This window comes from Suncus etruscus, chromosome 4, assembly GCF_024139225.1.
Source record: "Suncus etruscus isolate mSunEtr1 chromosome 4, mSunEtr1.pri.cur, whole genome shotgun sequence".
In the NCBI taxonomy this organism is placed as follows: Eukaryota; Metazoa; Chordata; class Mammalia; order Eulipotyphla; family Soricidae; genus Suncus; species Suncus etruscus.
In genome coordinates this window covers 44679296-44698726 of record NC_064851.1, presented here as the reverse complement: position 1 = coordinate 44698726, position 19431 = coordinate 44679296, and the positions used below count along the sequence as shown (strand labels likewise).

Sequence of the window (19431 nt, the reverse complement as noted above, 5' to 3'; positions counted from 1 at the left end):
AGTTTCTATTATTATCCACAATTTAAGATCAAACTAAAGCCAAGAGAGGCTATCTCTAGTAACTTCCCATATAAAGCATTTAGGATTGAACCTCTTAACATATTATTAGCAGTATTAATTTAAAAATTAAATGATGGTGGGGCAGATAGTAAAGCAGGCATGGCTTTTGTCTTGCATGCGGCTGGCCCATGCTTGATCTCTGGCACCACAAATAGTCTTCTGAGCACTTCCAAAAAAACTTGCATTGCAGAGCTACAAGTAAACCCCGAGCAATGCCAGAAATGATTCCCCAAAATCACTTACCAAACAAAATTTAATTGAATGACTGAAACTAGTAGTTTGGACTCCCCCCCCCCCCATTTTGCCTGTCTTTATAGAATACATCTAAGATTTTGATTCCTTGGCTTAAACAAAACTATACTATGAATAGGAGCAAGTTGGGTAACCATGAATATTAAATTTTATGTGTGCTTTTCTGTCCTAGGTTTTCTGCAAGTTTCTCTCCTTGTGAAGAATACTTAGGTTAAATGATTTTCCCAAAGAGCTAGATAAAGTAGTGGTCCCAATAACATGTAATGATAGACAACAGTTGCCGTCATACACACCATAAAATTTTTCTGAAAAAGTCAGCACTTGCCCGGCCAGTAGCCAGGGTGGTTTCTAACTGAAAATAATTGTTTTGAAAGTGATTTCACTCTCCACATATCTAAGATCTTTTATTCCTGATTCTTCTTCCTCTCTTTTGAGTCCTTGCCAGAGTCTCCCAGTTACTTGGTGACCTCCCAAAGAACAGACATAAGCCAAGTGCCTCATATTTTCCATAAGGGTAAATGGGACTTCATCAGGGATAGCAGAATTCATGAATGTGGCCATAATGTGATCTGTAGCTGCAGTCTCCAACCTGGAGTCATCCAAGCTTTAGCCTTGAACCCTATGAGCTAAGTCAGGGCATTTTTTTCTTGATCTGGTGAAAAGGTAGTGTGGACTCCCCATTCTGGTCTTGTGTCAGCAGCATATGTGGTAAATGCTTATTTCAGTGGGCTCCAAGACAGACTAATTCACTAGGATATAAGTAAAAAAAAAAACTGCTTCTTGACCTCTTTCCTAGTAACACTGAGCCTATAGTCTCCTTAGGTTGACCCATCTCTGGATCAGCTCCAACAGCAAACCTTGCTTAATGTTTCATCTGCCTTAGCTCCTCTTGGGATAATTTCTTTATCAAGAATTAAGTGTGTTAACTTCAACTTTCTTCTTGCCTTCGGCCTAGGGTACAGGTGTGTCGGCAACCTGCGGCTCCGAGCCGCATTGCGGCTCTTTTGAAGGCTTGCCGCGGCTCCGGAGCCGATGTCAAGAAAAAAAAATACTGCTTTAAATCTCAGGCTCCGCTTCTCTCCGCTATATCTATAGCAGTGAGGCGGAGCTGAGGAGCGGAGCCAATGGAGGCAGCCGTACCTGGTGACGTATATAGCATTAAGGTAAGAAACAATATATGCAGTGTTATATTTGTTTTAAATGTTGCAATGGTTTTGCGGCTCCCAGTTTCCTTCGGAAACGGGTCCAAGTGGCTCTTTATGTCTGAAAGGTTGCAGACCCCTGGCCTAGGAGATGACTACAGAGAATTGCAACGGTAGAGTAGGAAAGTGAAGGGGCGAGAGTGAATTCAATTGGTTGAGACTGAATTTAAGAAGACTCCAAAGAGTTGTTTGGGGCTGGAGAATACCCCTCCCACTCCCACCTTCATTCTGCTTTCCTTCTGCACATTTTCATAAGAAAATGTCCTTCTATAGAATTTGTTTCCCTCCTAAACTATTCTTATCTTTATGGTGTTAGCCCAGAAAAGGCAACCCACCCAGCCCTTCACAGAGAGATGTTGTATCAGGAGTAATTTAGATAAAGAGGACTGGTAGGTGATTTATGTTATGAGGCTTACTTCAACAGTGAATAAGTGGTCAGGAAAAGTAGCTGGATCTCTGGCACGAGTGGAAGCTGTGTCCCAGGAAGGAATTGTGCTTGTTCAGGGAGGCTTCATTCTGCTCTAAAGGCCTTCCAGCTGACTGAACCAGACCATCCCAGATTATCTGGGATCAGCTGCCTTATTTATTTTATCAGGTGATGAACTTGAATCACATTCGCAAAATACCTTCATAGAGATATATCTAGATTAGTATTCAATCGAACACTTAGTGATCATAATCTAGCCAAGTTGACATATAGAATGTAGCTCACAGAGACATTGTGCAGCCTGATAGTCCTGCCATTTGATATGATTTCTTTCTACTCAGTTACTTGAAGATCCTTAGACAGTTGTTAATGGAGCTGTCTTCTTCCAGACAAGCAATTACTTTGTTTTCATAACAGTACTCTTCCTCTCTGTCCTTTCATTCCCTTTCTTCACCATTTTTACCAGCAAGGTTCCCCATGCCTCTGGAGAAAGGAAAAGGCAGAAACAAACCCTGAAAAGTGTGTGCAATAGGTAGAGCCTGATATAAGCCCCCATCTTGCCTTCCTGCACTTCTTTTTCACTATCTTAAAAGCCTGATATGTGCTGGAATGCTTTTGAAGTCCAACAATCACAATTTGCACAACAATCTGCACTTAGGTGTTGTTCAAACTAGCCCTCTTGGGGTTTTACCTGACTTTGTGGGGGTCTGATTTCTTCATTGGTCAGATGTGAGGGTTTGGCCTGATAAGATGCAGTTGTCAGTAATAAGTAAAAGGATACGTGAGTCTCTTCCAGAGTTCTGCCTATATGGAGTCCAGTGAGCTCTTGGCTACTTGTCTCATTTCTTGAGTTTAGTAATGATGACTCTCTAGTGACAGAAAACTTTATACAATGAGAAAAGAGGTCTTGTGTTCATCTGTAAACCCTGCTTTCTACCATCTCCGTGACACTAACAAGTTCTGTAATTTCTCAGAACCTCAGTTTGATTGTATACTAAGTAGGCTTTGCTCATTAGCATCGATCATGAGAATTCTGTGATGAGAGTTCTAGGAAATTAATTTTGTCAGATATTTTTAAAATTCACATATGTCCCTGAACCTGGATTGGCAGATCAGATGTAACTAAAATAAAAATAAAAATAAAAACCTCCAGGTAAGGGATATCTCAGAAGCACATTCAGAGGGCAAAAATAGAATGAGGGAGTCCAGGGATAGCTCAGTTGGTAGACTATCTTCCTACTGGTAACACTGATTTTGATCCTCTGCATGAGCCCAGAATGCTAACTGCCCAACACCAGAGCAATGTATGATCTCTGGCTCACTGTATCAAAACATGTACAAACATTCACCCGTGTGAGACCACCCCTCCACAAGCCCCAGTAAACACGTTAGCCAATCTTGGTCACTTTGTCAACACAACAACAAAGGGAAGGGAATAAGAAAAAATGGGTTAGGATGTGGCAAGTAATAAGAATGGGGACATTCCCCACCCCCCCCAGAGGACTTTCAATGGAAAGTCCACATTAAACTTGCTCCACATCATTGCTAATTTGGGAGGATTAGAAAGAGTAAATGTTATGTATGACCCTGGATTCCACTTTGGAAAATTGTATATTATAAGCACTCATTAATTTGGAAACTTGTGGGGACTGAGTCTTTTAGTTGGAGTGCGCCAGTTTACTTCTGTTTGTATATATACATATTCATATACACTATCATATTTGTAATGTTTCCATGGGAGACTTGAGTATTGCTTTTGTACTGGCTCAGGTTCAAATTTATGCATGTTTATTTTTGGAGAGTAGCATCTAGAGATTTTCTTTTGGACATGTGCACACATGTTGGATATTTAGAACAGAGGGCATTTCCAATCCTTTCGTTCTCCATGTTTCAGCAAAAAGTAAAAATTAGAAGCAGAAGATGATCATCATGAATACTCTGAGAAAAATTGTTGACTATACTATAAGTCATTTTATTGGAAGAAAATAGGCTGATTGTAAATATAAATTAAGAACATGCAAGAATCATTCAATGGTTTTATGGATTTGTGTTTCCTGAATGCACAGTTGGCAGATACCCTAATCACATGGCTCATGAATATGTAGCTTTGCAAATTATGACTATAGGTTCATGGGTATGGAAGTTATTATTTCTTTAAAATAAACTTTAAAAAACATTGAATCGTGATATATGGTTAATTGAAAACATATTTCAGATCATATTTCATGTCACATGACTTTGGAGGAAATAGACAAGGCCAGTCCTTTCAGGAACTGGCTAAAGAGAATGTGTGATTTTCCTCTTTCAGAATTCAGGATCCAGTCCTCATTTGGGAGGTACACATTTCAGTACTCTTTCATCTTTCAATTTTTTAGGAAACTTCATGCACAAAATACATTGAAGCACAACTTTATAATCTCTTTCTGTGTGAGCACTATTAGGAGCTGAAGGACCAACCTACAGAAGTTCTATTCACACTTAAATGTGAAGCCTAAAGAAATGTCACTCTTCCTCTTTTGTACATCTTTTGTTCACTTAGGAATTGAATTAGCAATTTTTGTCAGAGTAGTTTCTGATTTATCAATTTATTTTTCTTCAGTTTGATTTTTTTGTTTTGCTCTATCTTTAATTTATGTGCTGGGAGGGGGCACTCATGGTTGTACTCAGGTCTTATTCCTAGCTCTGTATTCAGAGATCCCTTCTGATGAGGCTTGGGAAACCATAAGCAGTGCCAGTGATTAAACCTGGGCTGGCTGTGTACAAAATGTCTTAAAACTTACCCACTCTACTATCTGTTTGGCTCCATGTTTTGCTCTTTGTTTCTAAGTATGCATCTCCAGAAATAGATCTCTCCATGCAAGAATTATGAAAAGGCTGCAAGAAGGTTTTAGGTGAGACAGAATGGGGGAGAAGTGGTGACCCTGATTATGCAAGGACTGAACTTTCACCAGTGGCATTCCATCATGGGGGTCAGTGTGCAAGTTAGTGCAGCTTTACAGAACGGCACAGAACCTGAATAGCAGGCATTCACCCAAGCAGTGACTCATCAGTGGACTGTGCCAACCTATAGGGTATGTGAGTGTGACTCCGGGAATAGACTTCCTGGGAGAGCTCTGCAGGCTTTTCTTTATCATGAAGGATTTAAGGCTTCTCTCCTTTCATGGGCTTATTTCTTTCTTTTTGGATGTGAAAAATGATTTCATCTATACTATGGCCTTTACTCTCTCCCTCCCCACCCCAATACCTGTATAAAGGAGATTTTACTTGTTCTTCAAGTAAACATGCTCAAGATCTACATAAAGATTATGTGGAATTTTAAGTAACATATCTGTGGTCTAGATCTGCATTTCTCAATTCCAGCCATCCTCTAAATCCCCAGGCTATACCAAATGCCCACAGGTGAAAATTGTGTGATTTGTTGGAACAGGAGGGTCACAGAAGGAAGTAAAGTCAGAAGGGGCCCCACTTAGAAAAAAATTGAGAAACGCTCCTTTAGACAGCGATGATCCTCGAGGATGCATTAACTTCCAGAAGACTAATGTGGTTTTTTATATATTTAACTATATTCCCATCTGACCCTGCAATTTGCATTTTAATCTACTTCTCTCTGGGGTTCATTCATGTTTTGGGAGGCACTGGACTTGATATGTCTTACTGATATTTATGTTTTTCCATTACTCTGATGTCTACTCAAATTCTGCACTCTGCCACTGAACTAATCCTGGTGAGTTTCTTTTTCGTTTTGTTTGTTGTTGTTTTTTGTTTGTTTGTTTGTTTTTGGGCCACACCAGTGATGCTCAGGGATTACTCTTGGCTATATGCTCAGAAATTGCTCCTGGCTTGGGGGACCATATGGGACGCCATGGGATTGAACCGCAGTCTGTCCTAGGTCAGCCACAGGCAAGGCAAACCCCTACTGCTGCTGCGCCACTGCTCTAGCACCTACATCCTGGTTCTTGACTTTTTTCCTTTCCTTCCGCTGCTCTTCACTCCAGTTTTTGAACCACACATGGCCATGCTTGAGGTGAGGGGGTGCTGAGAGGGACAATGCAGTTCGAGAATCAAATCCAGAGCTCTGACATGTGCTCCAGCCTTTTGAACATCTCCCAGATTCTGGTTTATGGTTTTTATCAGATAATCAAATGGATGCATGGATATTATTAATTCATAAATATATTCTGTCCTTGAGCCTTTATGGGGGGAATGTCTGGAGCAATCTTATGCAACAAAAAATAGTATTACTAGCATGTCTTATTTTAGGTCTTTAAGTAAAAAAATCTCAAAGAAATAAGTGAAAATTAGTTTTAATTATGTCATTTAACCCAACATAATCAAAATAATATTTAATATGTAATCAATGAAATATGTTTACTTTTATTCTTATACTAGGCTTTCAAAACCTGGTGTATATTTTACATTTACAATAGTGATCATTCCAGCATGAGTTTCAATCTCCTGATAGTGGCATTTGGCTGTCTACCAGGCCACCATGATTCAAGGAATTCCCATCCCTGAACCCCAGCAGACACTGAATTGATCATGGCTCTCCTTCCCACTTCTCTCTGGTTCCTGAAGATGCCCCAGAATTCTTTCAGCACTGAACATTAGGCAGGTGCTGTCAGTGATTGAATCTTGGGATTCCTTTCATTCATCAAGCAGATTAAGTCTCTATTCTGTACCCTTACATAGTTGTAAGGGTTGCTTACACAGTTATAGTTGCTTGTGATCATTTTAGGAAAAGAGCAGGCTAGGACCTCAGCCTCTGGAGGAACTTCTGATCTAGTGGAAGGAGATGAGTGAAAAACCAGCATTAAAGAGAATTACATGGCAGCTTAGGAGATAACTGTTGCACTGTATTATAGAAATAAAAACAAAGGAGATTTGGGTGGACCAGTATTTTTAGAGTGGACATTGCTGGCAAGGTGGGTTATAATTATTTTTATTTGTTTGTTTTGATTTTGATCCTCCTGGTGGTGACACAGGAATCACTCCTGGTAAGCTCCAGAGACCATTTGGGGTGCTGGAGATCCTATCAGCTATGTACAAGGCAAACTCCCTACCTGCTCTATTATCTCTTGGCCCTACGTAGGTTGTAATTTTAAATTGGCCTCCCTGAGCAGATAACTTGAGTGGACTTGAAATAGATGAGGTATAGCTTCTGAAGATACTTAATAACTTCCTGTGATTTAGTGGAACCTGTTCTGTATGTCTATCAGGATGGTCTGTTTATTTAGAAGCATTCATTTGGAGTTGGACTCAGAGATATAAGAAGTGGATATAGGGGAGCCTGATAGTCTGGTATGGCACCATCTTCACACAGCTGAGCCTCCTTTTCTCAAGTCCCCACTCTGCAACCTCACCACAGACCCAACCAACATGGCAGCAGGCTTGCTGAGAGGCAAGGAGGAACTGCCAAGAGCTCTGAGTCAGCTGGTGTACTGAGATAAGTGCTAAAACCAAGAACCTCAGTTCCAGGAAAACAGTGCCTGAACCTCTGAGCCAGGATCTATTCACTTCATTAGGGTTTGGGTTATACATCTGGAGGCTCCGTACATCTGCTGAGAACCTTAAGAGTTAAAGTTGAAATGCAGGTGTGGAAACAAAAGGGCTGGTTGCCTCTTTTGCTTTTTCTTGCTCTTTTGGACAAGGTTGTTGAATTCAATCCAGAAAAAATAGCAAACTTGGCTGTTGTTGCCTTGCCGTAAGTTCTTGTAATAAAACTCTCAGTCCTGGCAGTTAGAGTAATGTTCTGCTCTTTAAAAAAGTCTGGTAGCATAACCAGAGTTTTGAATATAAATGTCGTGTGTGGAGGTTAGGGTGTGACCTGGCAGCTTAGGGTTTGTGGGACAGTGAAACCTTGGTGTTTGCCCCTTCTTGAGAGGCTGCCTGGGGTCGGGAGTCTTAGAGCTCAGCACTCTGTTCCTTCCCACAGGAAGACATTTGTCATGTCAGGGAATGTCAGAGGATTGAGTTTTAATTAGCAAGCAAGAGGAAAGTTCAGTGAATTCTGGGGAGAAATGGGGAACTACTAAATGTTTTAATACTTGGGTTTTTTTTTTTTTTTACTGGAGTTATTGGGTGAAAAATCAAACCATTAGCTTTAAAACCTGGAAGAGAAATCATTTCCTGGGCAGTGAGGGAAGTGAGGCATGTGGATTCCGGGAATGAAATTCTGGCATAGCTTTCCCTATAAGTGAGCTTCCTTCAATAAACAGGTAGCCATTGGGTGCCAGCTTTGTGCTGAGCACTGTTCTAGGCCCCATATTGAACAGCTGCTTTCTTGGCTCTGTGTCAAATGTGGTGGTAGTTATGCCAATGAAATAGACTGGTTGAGCAATGATATACCATTGAAGCCCTGAGTATGGTACCCAGAGCCATGTGTCCCTCTTCCTCCAGTATTACTAGGTCATCACTAGAGTGGCCCTGACATATCCATCTCAGTGACAGTGGCAGCTATATACTGAGGGGAATGGAGGTGCGAGGAGCCTGGGAAATTTCCAGGAAGAGGAAGAGGCCTGTGAGGGCCTGGCAGTTTATCAGAGGCACACAGGATGTCAGAAGGCCCCCGAGACTAGGAGAGTGGGATGTAGTGTGCCCCTGGGAGCAAGTCCCTGCTCTCATAGGGAAAATTCTGGATGTGAAAGAAAGGCATGACATGGGAGTAGAGGCAGGCAGAAAGTTTCTCTGGTCACATACCAGTGAAGTTGCTTCCATATAATCTTTCAATATCATGTAATTCTTATTTAAAAAGATACCCCAAGGATGATGAGAAGAAGAGATGGCATGAGGAAGATGGAAGCAGATAGAGGGGGTGGAGGAGTGACAGAGGAAGAAGGAAGGAGGAAGTAAATTGCTACCAGCATTGCTCCTCAGAGGACCATGTGGTGCCAGGGATTGAGCCTAGGACTTCTCCATGTAAAGACCAGTCTGTTTATTTAGGAGCAGTCTATTTGGAGTTGGGCCCAGGGAGATTAGAAGTGGATATAGGGAAGCCTGGTGCTCTGGTATGACACTATCTTCAAAAAGCTGAGCCCCCCCTTTCCCAAAACCCCTCTGAAACCTTACCACAGACCCAACCAACATGGCAGCAGGCTTGGTCAGGGGTTAGGAGGAACTGCCAAAAGCTCTGAGTCAGCTGGTATACTGAGATAAGTGCTAAAACCAGAAACCTCAGTTCCAGTCCATTGACTATCTCCCTGATTTCACTATCTTAAATGTTTTACTTATTTTTTTGCTTTTTCTGCTTCTTTGCTGGAGTAAAATATACACAAAGAATTCTAAGATGGGGCCAGAGAGATAGCACAGTGGTAGGGCATTTGCCTTGCACTCAGCCGACCCAGGATAGACTGTGGTTCGAATCCCAGCATTCCATATGGTGGTCCCCTGAGCCAGGAGTGATTTCTGAGAACAGAGCCAGGATGCTACCCCAAAACCAAAACCCCCAAAACCAAAAAAAAAAAAAAAACAATTCTAAGATGTTACCTTCTCTATAAGGTATGAATGCATGGCATGCATTGACAGGTACTCATTGAGTACTTGTTGGATGTATGTTTAAAGAATTAATGTGACATAATTGCAAGATTAAAGCAGGTATGCAAGTGAAAGTCATCCTGGATGTTATATTAAGATTTTTTGGTGAGAAGTTGACCTGTGGGATTATGGAGGTTTGCAAGACCAGTTTCTGCAAAGCTCATGTTTCACTGAATCTGGGGAAAGTTGACTGATGTAGATCATGAGGTGCTGATATCCCTGTGTAAAGGCCATTTGTACGAAGAGTTCTCTCCTAGTTAAAGACAGATCAGCCATAGGTTCTCTTCAGGCCTTTAACTGATTGGAGGAGTCCCCATAATTAGGTCAACTTATTTTCTAAAGTCTACTGACCTAAACATTCATGTCATTATTACAGAATTCCTCAAATTGTGGGGCACCCAGATCCCACTAAAATGGACTCAGAAGGTTAACTAACTGAGTACATTTACAAAAATCCACAATCACAACTTCAAGTCTTGTTCCAGACACCATGTCTCAGAGACTCTCCTGGTGAAGATCAGACCTCTGTGATATCTGAAAAGGAACTCAGAGGGCTGGAGATGTAGAAGTCATATCATGGCCAGGGCCAGCCGACATCCTCAGATGTTCAAAGGCTTAGCTCCTGAAAGAAAGAAGGGATTCTTTTTGTTTGTTTGTTTTTGTTTTGTTTTTTGGCTACACTCGTTTGATGCTCAGGGATTACTCCTGGCTTAGTGCTCAGAAATTGCCCCTGGCTTGGGGGGACCATATGGGATGCCGGGAGATCTAACCACGGTCCTTCCTTGGCTGGCGCCACCTCACTGGCCCCAGAAGAAGGGATTCTTTTGTCTGGGAGGGGCAGGTAGGACATATGAATGGGTGGATAATTTAAGGGTAGAACATGAGAGCAGACATCTTTTCTGAGGAAGCTAGCAAGGTCTTATGAAAAGTGAGTGCCTACTGGAGCCTACATCAGTGGCCCCTTTTCCAATCTTGCCCTCTGTACTGACTGACTAGAAAAATCATGAGGATTCCTTCATGATCCTTCATGATTATAAAGCTTCTCTTCAATCTTCAATCTTGAGATTCCTCTATTCAATCACAGAAATTATGACAGTACTTCATAGGTTGTGGTGCTATTGAAGCAGAAATAACAATACGTTCTACAACTCCAATGAGGGTGCAGGCGAGAAGGCATTTGTTAGCATCCATCTTCATCAGGGCCTACAGAGCCAACAGCTGGCAGGTGTACTGATGAATGCCTGAACGCAGATGAAAATTTCCACAGACCTACAGTCAGGGACACTTCCCTGTCCCTGGCAGCTTTGCTTTCTTCTTAGTGGAATGTGCCTGCGGAGTAGCTATTAACTCTTTTTCCAAATTCCTTAGCCCTGAGTCTCTGAGCCATTTGCTGCCAGCCTTGAAGAAGGACTGGAACAATGTTGAGGTAGATGAAGGCTCTGCCACTGGTTGCCTATCAGGAAGAATCTGCTTCTCTGTGATGTCAGGTGACATTGAAATTGCTCTCTTTTCGATTAATGGTTTTCTTTCTAATTTGAGCCCTAGATCCCACCCTCCATGGATTATGTTTTTGGGTTTTAGGTTTTTTTTCCACCACAACCAGTGTCACTCAGGGAACACATCTTAGTGATGCCTGCAAGACAAGCACTTTAACCTTTGTGCTCAGTGATTTCTCCCTGGGTTAATTTTCTAAGACCCCCAAAGCTAATGCTTTTGTTTAGTAGCTGTTATACAAATGAAAACGAGCAGAAGACCCAGGATTTCTCCCTAATCCCGCAGATCTAATGTTTTTTGTTTAGTAGTTGTTATACAGATGAAGACGAGCAGAACCCCCAGGATTTCTCTCTAATCCCACAGATCTGTGTCTGCAGTGGGATAGAGGATTTTGTTTGGTTGCAGAGTTTTTTCAGCAACAAGTTGAATAAAGATGAATTTTTCAATTAAGTGGTTTTCTGTGAAAAGACAATGTTACAATCATGATAAAGTCAGAAAATGGATGAACGTGGTCTGAAGTCTTGTGTTGCTGGGTGGCTGAACTTCAGAGGATTTATGTGCAGGTTGGCATGGTGTTCAACAGTTATATATCTCTAGAGTATTTTCTAATGCAAGTGATGTCAAAACAAGGTCAAAGCTAAATTTCACACACTCCCCTCACCCTTGTTCCACTTGTCTTTTTTTTTGGGGGGGGGCATATCCAGTGACACTCAGGGGTTACTCCTGGCTATACGCTCAGAAATTGCCCCTGGCTTAGGGGACCATATGGGATACTGGGGGATCGAACCATGGTCCGTCCTAGGCTACCATCTCTCACTTTTAACTAACACTGGGTCAGATGTCATTGACACACAATAGAGTGGGTATGCAATAGCTTGTAGCTCTTGGGAATAGTAAGAGCTTATGCCCAGTTTATTAATAGTTGATGTTGGGCTTCCCAAGTCAGTACACACAAGAAAGTTTCTCTTATTCTTTCTTTCCCTCTTTTTCTTTTCTCCAGCGGTATTGGGATAGTTCAGACTGTGCTCAGTGTTTGAGGACCCATTGGCAGTATTCAGGGTACCATATATAGTGCCAGGGATAGAAGCAAGGGTCAGCCTTATGCAAGGCCTTACCTCCTGTACTATCTTTCTGACCCTTCTTTTGTTCTTTTAAATTACTTAACAGTCTCATCTGTAGCATTGAAAGGCCTATCTATTAAGGGACCTTATATATGCTTAAATTATAATATCTGTCAAAGTGTCAACAGATTCTCAAAGAGCTCATTAGAAATCAGTAGTTCCTTTTTTTTATTGTGTTTTTTTTTTTTGGCCACACCCAGTGACACTCAGGGGTTACTCCTGGCTATGCACTCAGAAACTGCTCCTGGCTTGGAGGACCATATGGGATGCTGGGGGATCGAACCCGGGTCTGTCCTAGGCTAGCATGCGCAAGGCAGACAGACACCTTACCGCTTATACCACTGCTCCGGTCTCAGTAGTTCCTTCTTTCTAGTTGAGAAAATAAAAGACATTTCCAGGACACAGACATATCTCTATGGATGAGTACAGGCTTTGCATTCTGGAGAGCTGAGTATAATCCCTGGCATAGATAGCCTGATCTTCTCAGTGACTCTGATCAGAAGCAATCCCCAACCTGAATCTGAACTGAGAGTACCTCCTGAGTACCAGCAGATGAAATCCATAAATAAAAACTGAAAAAAGACAATCCAAAACATTTCCACTTATTTCTTCAGGGGCATGTCACTGCTGACACAGAAGCTATAGTGGACCCCACACCATGCCAAATTAGAACTCTACTCTCCTGCTAAGAATCACTTACTCTTGATCAGGCAGAATCAGTCATGGCCTACCATGGGACTCACCCTTTCAACTTTCAAATTTTCCTGATGCCTGGGTCCCTTTTTAAGGATTCTAATTAATTTGGATGTGGCCTGGGCCCTGGAGAATTAGAGGTTCATCAGATGCTTCTAGTTTTTAACCAGAAGGCAATTATAGTAGAAATAGGTTGAAAAATCAATTGTGTTCAAAATTTGTTTTGCCAAAGGCTAAAACATAGATGTTTCTATAGTTGAATCGAAAATAGGTATACTTGGCACAAAGGTTATGGCAAGAACTATTTGATAGGCTGAAAATACTACTATAAGCCAGTTTCTTGCCCTCAATTTGCCTCGAAAACTGCTTGATTACTAAAGTTTTGCTCTTGATTTTGTTTGGGGGGAAATATCTGGTAGTACCCAGGAGTTTATCCTAGCTTTCTGCTCAGAGGGTCACTCCTGGTGGTACTCAGGGAACCAACTATACATTGTGCCAGGAATTCAACTGAGGTAGGCAAATGCCTACATTCTTGTATTGTATCTCTTGATTACTGATGTTAATTATGCTAACATGAAATTTAATACAGGGCACTTATCATTCTTGACTTGGGAATGTGTGAATTGTTTGGTTTACATGCTGAGGCTTTACTCTGGCATTGATAAAATTTAGTTAGTTTTATAAATACTAGCCAATAAAGATGACACACATCTTTACCAAAAACTAAATTTGTACAGTAACAAGATAATAGTTTCCTCTTTTTTGTGCACTTTAATTATATAGCCCGTAATAGGCTTGGTCAGCAGAAGTCTATATACATCCAGCAAGAATGTGAGACTTGCATAAATCATCCCGAAAGTTTTATTAGGATCAGTCTAATAGCCTCTTGACTTTATTATCTGTGAGAATTTGGGGGTCTTACAAAATAAACTGTCACACATTCATCTCCCTGCTGGGAAGGCATGTGGGACATATGAAGTTCCAGCTGCACTGAGACATTCTTTCTATCTCAGTGCATAGGGGTAAGGAACTGGGAACCTCCTGCTGTGTTCCAGTTTGTGTGTGTTGAGGACAGGGGTTCTCTCAGCAGATACTCCAGATCTGGAATACTGGAATTACAGTTAGCAGTAACAGGACTTGGAGATCACTGACCTTGGTCCCAAAACCCTTTGCAAGACTCTGATAACCATGGCATCATACTTGATTTGAAATACATCCATCACTTGAAAGGCCAATCTCCAAATTTAGGAAATGTACTCATCCCATTTATTGAGATACCTGGGCAACTGTACTGATAGATTATAATTCCTTACAATACACTCTGCAATTGCTCATCTCAAAGATTTTCATAAATACAGTGAAAAAGTCCTCACTTGTCATAGCTGCCACATTACCTGGGAGAAATCATCTTGGGTTTCTTTCTTTTCTTGGGAAAAGAGGAGAGAGCCAGGGATCAAACTCAGAGCCTCACATAGTTGGGAATATCCTCTCCCCTTGAAATACATTCCACGGTCTGTGGGATTATTTTTTGAATTCCCTGCTGTTAAAATAAATATTTATGAGTTTTGTGATCTGTACTTCCTCTGGTCAGAATTTTACTCCAGGTGGCTAATGCAAATTAAATATGCAAATCTCTTTTCTCTAGGTATCGGAGGGGTCAGAAGTCCAGTTTTCATCAGGAAATTTCTCCCTGTCAGCGAAAACTGAAGAAAGGAGTTTCCCCCAGGACAACGAGCATCTCTTAAACTGGGCTCGAAAGGAATATGGAGCAGTCACTTCATTCACTGAACTTAAGATTGCGAGAAATATTTACATTAAAGTGGGGGAAGGTAAATTTTATGAAGTGTTAATGAATGTGTGATTGAAGACAAGTCTTTTTCTGAAGTCAAGATTAGGATGAGGAGACACAGTGCTGGAGGAGGCTGCTACCAGCAATTTGATAGAGTTCTCACTTCCTTATCTCTGCTCACTGTCGTCCCCTTTGTCTTCTGAAGAAAAGAGCCTGGTAATGGCCAGATGAGAAATGGGGGAATCCCTTAGCACAGGGGTCTCAAACTCGCGGCCCGCGGGCCGTTTGTGGCCCTCTGAACGACAGTTTGTGGCCCGCGGCTGGCCTTCAAATATCGCAGTATTCGCGATTATTCACCTAATAATCGCAATAAAAATAGCATTAGTAAGAAAAAAATCGCATGAAACATTCGCATACCCCAAGCAGTTCCATTCAGGGTATGCAAATGTTTAATGCGTTTTTTTGCGATTTTTTTTCTTACTAATGCAATTTTTTATTGCGAATATTCGGTAAGCAAAATCCCTTATGTGGCCCTGCCTCACCCCGACTTTGCCTCCTGCAGCCCCCAGGTAAATTGAGTTTGAGACCCCTGCCTTAGCAAGAGAAATGGGGGGTGGCATAGGATCTAGAAGCTTATCTTGCACAGAAGTCAGAAGTGAGTAGAGATTGAACAACTGTGGGCATGAAGCAGAGTTGATAGCTGATGTAATGAAGAGGACGTTGACAACACAACAAAAATTAGGGCTTTCTAATTCCTACCTGTTACTCTGCAAACCTTTGTAGCTAGTGAAAGTTTGTGTTCTTGTGATTTCAGATCAGTTCTGAACAACAACAGAAGAATATGACTTCTGAATTATTTTTATACCAATGCTAGTTACAAGAACTAAACTCTTAGAGAAGGAAACTTAGAACTTACATAAAAGATGGCCCTTTGCACTTGCCTTGAGCAGGGATATAAATATATGGTGACTCAATTCTGAAACTCATTATTTTTAATAATGTTTTTTATTATTATTTGTGTTGAGTGTCTATGAAAGTCCCATTAGTGACTAGGAAGGGAAAGGGTCCTTGTGTGAAGCTGCAGTCCAATTTTTGGTGACCAGGTGCTCTGTTGGATTTGTTCAACAACAGTTGTCACTTCTTTCCCAGACAGGGAAACTGTGCTAGTACATTATTGAATGTTTGCTCCTGGTTTGGATCTGGAGTTTTGGCAGATTCAGGAAAGGTGGGCACTGACACTGAGCATATGTTCTGTCCTGGAAAGGCCCTAACAGCACTTCCCCATCACTCCTACCCCTTTTGTTAGGAGGAAACCATTATTTCTTTTTTTTTTAATTTTTTATTTTTAATTATGAGAACAAAGATGCAAAGAAAGAGGACAAGGTAAAGTTACAGTGGAAAGACAATCACCCATAAACAGAATTCTCAGTAGTCCCATTGCTGATATCTTTTTTTTTTTTTTTTTTTTTGGTTTTTGGGCCACACCCGGTGACGCTCAGGGGTTACTCCTGGCTATGTGCTCAGAAGTCGCTCCTGGCTTGGGGGACCATATGGGACACCGGGGGATCGAACCGCGGTCCGTCCAAGGCTAGCGCAGGCAAGGCAGGCACCTTACCTCTAGCGCCACCGCCCGGCACCCAACCATTGCTGATATCTTAACTTTGAACTTTCAGCCAAAGAACATTAAGAAAAATAAAACAGAACCCATGTACAATTACTTTGTCCCACTAGTCCCCAGATTGTAATACATAATATTTCTTAGCAGCACAAAAGCAATCTAAAGTCATAAAACTTATGTAACTCCTTAGACATTGAAGGTAAAGTCCTATTTTACATTTTCATGCACATGCATATTAGTTTAACCTCAAAAGTTTAAGTGGATTGTTTTTCTTAAGGATTAGAGTCAAAGGAACACAGTAAAAATGGTGTTAGGGTAGCAATTATTGTTTTCATAGGCCCACCAAAATATGAGGGATGGAAAGGAAAAAGCCTTGGATAAATACATGGAGACCCTACCCCTGAAGTTTCCTGGCATAAGACCAATTCCAGGCTCCAGGCAAACTAGTTTGTCCAATCCAAGTCATTGTCTGTAGTGCCATTACATTTTATTTTTCACACAGTCTCTGTTGTTGGTATCATGTTTCTGTATTAAAGATCCTGGAATCTGCATATCCTACATTGCAGTCAGGATAGTGCAGAGCGTCCTCTCCTTTCACCTCACAATTAAAGGACAATGCAGAGAGCCCTGTCCTGTAAGCAGGTCGTTGTTGTTGTCAAGTCTTCTTGGTGTTAAGGGAAGTCTCTTTTGAGCAGGTCGATGTCAGAGCAGTGGTAGGGTCTTCCCTGGTAGATGATTGCTTCCAGGTGTTGTTATAAAAAACCTTGGATGTTTCGTAGATAGGTTCCCTGGTTCAGGGGTGAATGGAGTATGCCCATTCTTCTGAGGCCTGTGCCAGGTCATTATATCAATGTTCAGGGTGTAAGGTCCCATTGCACTACAAGATTTGTGTGTTCCAATCTCTATTAGATAAGAACTTATTTGTATGTATAGTATTTTCCCATTTTAATGTGCCTATGTAAACAAGGAACAATGCCACGTGGCATTATCGGTGCATATGGGGGCCGTAAGAACAAGTCCAACAATCCCCATGACATGGTTCAATCATAAGCATTAAACTGAGGGACTCTTCCACCAGAATTCCTTATTAAACAGCTCACAAAGAGAAGAAAAGATAAAAAGTGGGTAGAATCGTTACTGTAAAAGAATACTTAGTAAGAGTTATAGCTTCATGTGTCCATTTTATGTCTTTTGAAATAGTTGGGGGTTGTTAAATCCAATGCACGAATTTGGTCTGTGATTAGGACTGTTCAGTACGGAAGTTAAAAAGAGTAAATGTGGGGTACTGATGGTTGGGGGTGAGAGAGTTAAGGAGTAATAATGAGCTTTGTAGGGGTGTGCGAAAGGGCAGAATCTATTGGGGCAGGAGGTCGGTCTTGGTGCCTAACAAGTTAAGAACTGAGGGTAAAGAGGGTTACTTAAGGGGAAGATAATGAATCCAGATTGGGAGATGAGGGAGTAGCTCTGGTGTGGGGGAGGGGCAATATATCAGAGGGACTAAATACATTGTATAGCTGAATTGTTTATGGATTAGGCTTGGCAGTCAGAGAGGACCACTGTATAGGAAGTCACGTCTACACATACACTGATTTTAGAGACCTATTTGAATGTTACCCTCCAAATCTAGAGCATTCTATTTTTTTTCCTAGAAACAATCAAGAATTAAGAACATTTTTGGGTGAAGTTAAATTCTATCTTTTTTACATTCTATCTATTTCTGTCTTTTTTTACAAAGGGATTAGGGAAGGATTAAGCAAATTTGCTCAAATCCATGTTACTAGCAAATGGCAAAGCCAGAGCTCCAACCCAAATTTTATGACTCTTTGAATCAAATGATACTGTATTTTTAATTTGAGTCAAATAAGCATAACCTCAAAAAACAAAAGTGGGCCCCCAGGATGGAGATTTTTGTTTGGCAAAATGGATTGAGGAGGAGTTTTAGTTCACAGCTAAATTCAAAAAACTGAAATTTGTCACTCTCCTGACCTGGCAGTCAGGTAACTACCAACTGAGATCAAGCTCTACTGGAACAAAGTGAGCAATTCCTTTGAATAAAGATTCTGAGCTGTGGATAATGGCCTGTCTTTCTCATTCAGAATTTTAGTAGCATGAAAGAATGTTGACCCCTTTGGAATTCACTAGAAAATGTGCTAAAATCATAGTTAGAAAGTTGAACTTCTGATTCTCTTGATGTTGCCTAAACAGAATTCTCTGTGTAATAGTTGCCTACCTTGAGAGGCATAAATTCTCCCAGGGACACATACTGGGTCAGAGGAGAATTTACAAGGCCTAGTGGCCAGTTAAGTATGAATTTTTTTTTTTTAACCTCTTTAAGTAACACTTTTGGAATCACTGAAATTTGACTTCATCCATCAGTTGGCTATGTCAAAACCTACACCCCGGGGGCCGGGCGGTGGTGCTAGAGGTAAGGTGCCTGCCTTGCCTGCGCTAGCCTTGGACGGACCGCGGTTCGATTCCCCGGCGTCCCATATGTTCCCCCAAGCCAGGAGTGACTTCTGAGCTCATAGCCAGGAGTAACCCCTGAGCGTCACCGGGTGTGGCCCAAAAACCAAAAAAAAAAAAAAAAAAAAAAAAAACCTACACCCCGAAGAAGAGCAGTTGGGGATAGTTAAGGTCCCTGGTGAGAGGACTTTCCTTTTTGTGAATTATGAAGTAATGTTTTTATCACAAATATTAGATTCTAGTCAACTGACACTCATCCACAAGCTTTTCGATACTCAGCTTATTCCCAGGGAACCCAAGCCATGACCCTCCATTGGGTTCTCAGTGTATTGTGGGTCCCTAACCAGTTGCATTCTGATCACTTGGGTATGTGTTGATGTCTCAGTTCTCAGGCCTGTTCCAGGTTAATGGAGTCAGAATCTCTGAAGCTTAAGTTCCATCATCTGTGTTCTAACAAGCTTTCCAAGCTGTTCTGCTCTTTAGCCTATTCAGGTTTCAGGTTTTCTTTTATGATGGGACTATATCCTAGTCTGGGGGTGGAGAACTTTTTTTTATAACATTATTTGTGGGCCACAGAATACAGGTATAGAGGCCATGGACAACCAATGAGAAGCATGCCTGCTTGTCCTGTCATGTACCAGGGACAGGCCCTTATGATTTCCCAGATAGACACTCCCCATCTCAGCAACATGCCTATCATGAATTGAAAATGCTGTATGTTGAAGAGGTAGAGGATGTGACTGAGTTGTAGTGAACATGCTTCTCATTTGAGGCCCTGAATT

General features: G+C 41.4%; 1 protein-coding gene across 1 annotated transcript in view; it reads left to right on the top strand.

Moving 5' to 3' along the window:
• Positions 1 to 19431, top strand: part of TGFBR3 (transforming growth factor beta receptor 3) — a 173588-nt gene that overhangs the window by 96869 nt on the left and 57288 nt on the right. The window contains exon 4 of the mRNA XM_049772193.1: positions 14425 to 14608. Coding sequence (XP_049628150.1) covers positions 14425 to 14608 — 184 coding nt within the window. The remainder of the gene's footprint in view (positions 1 to 14424; positions 14609 to 19431) is intronic.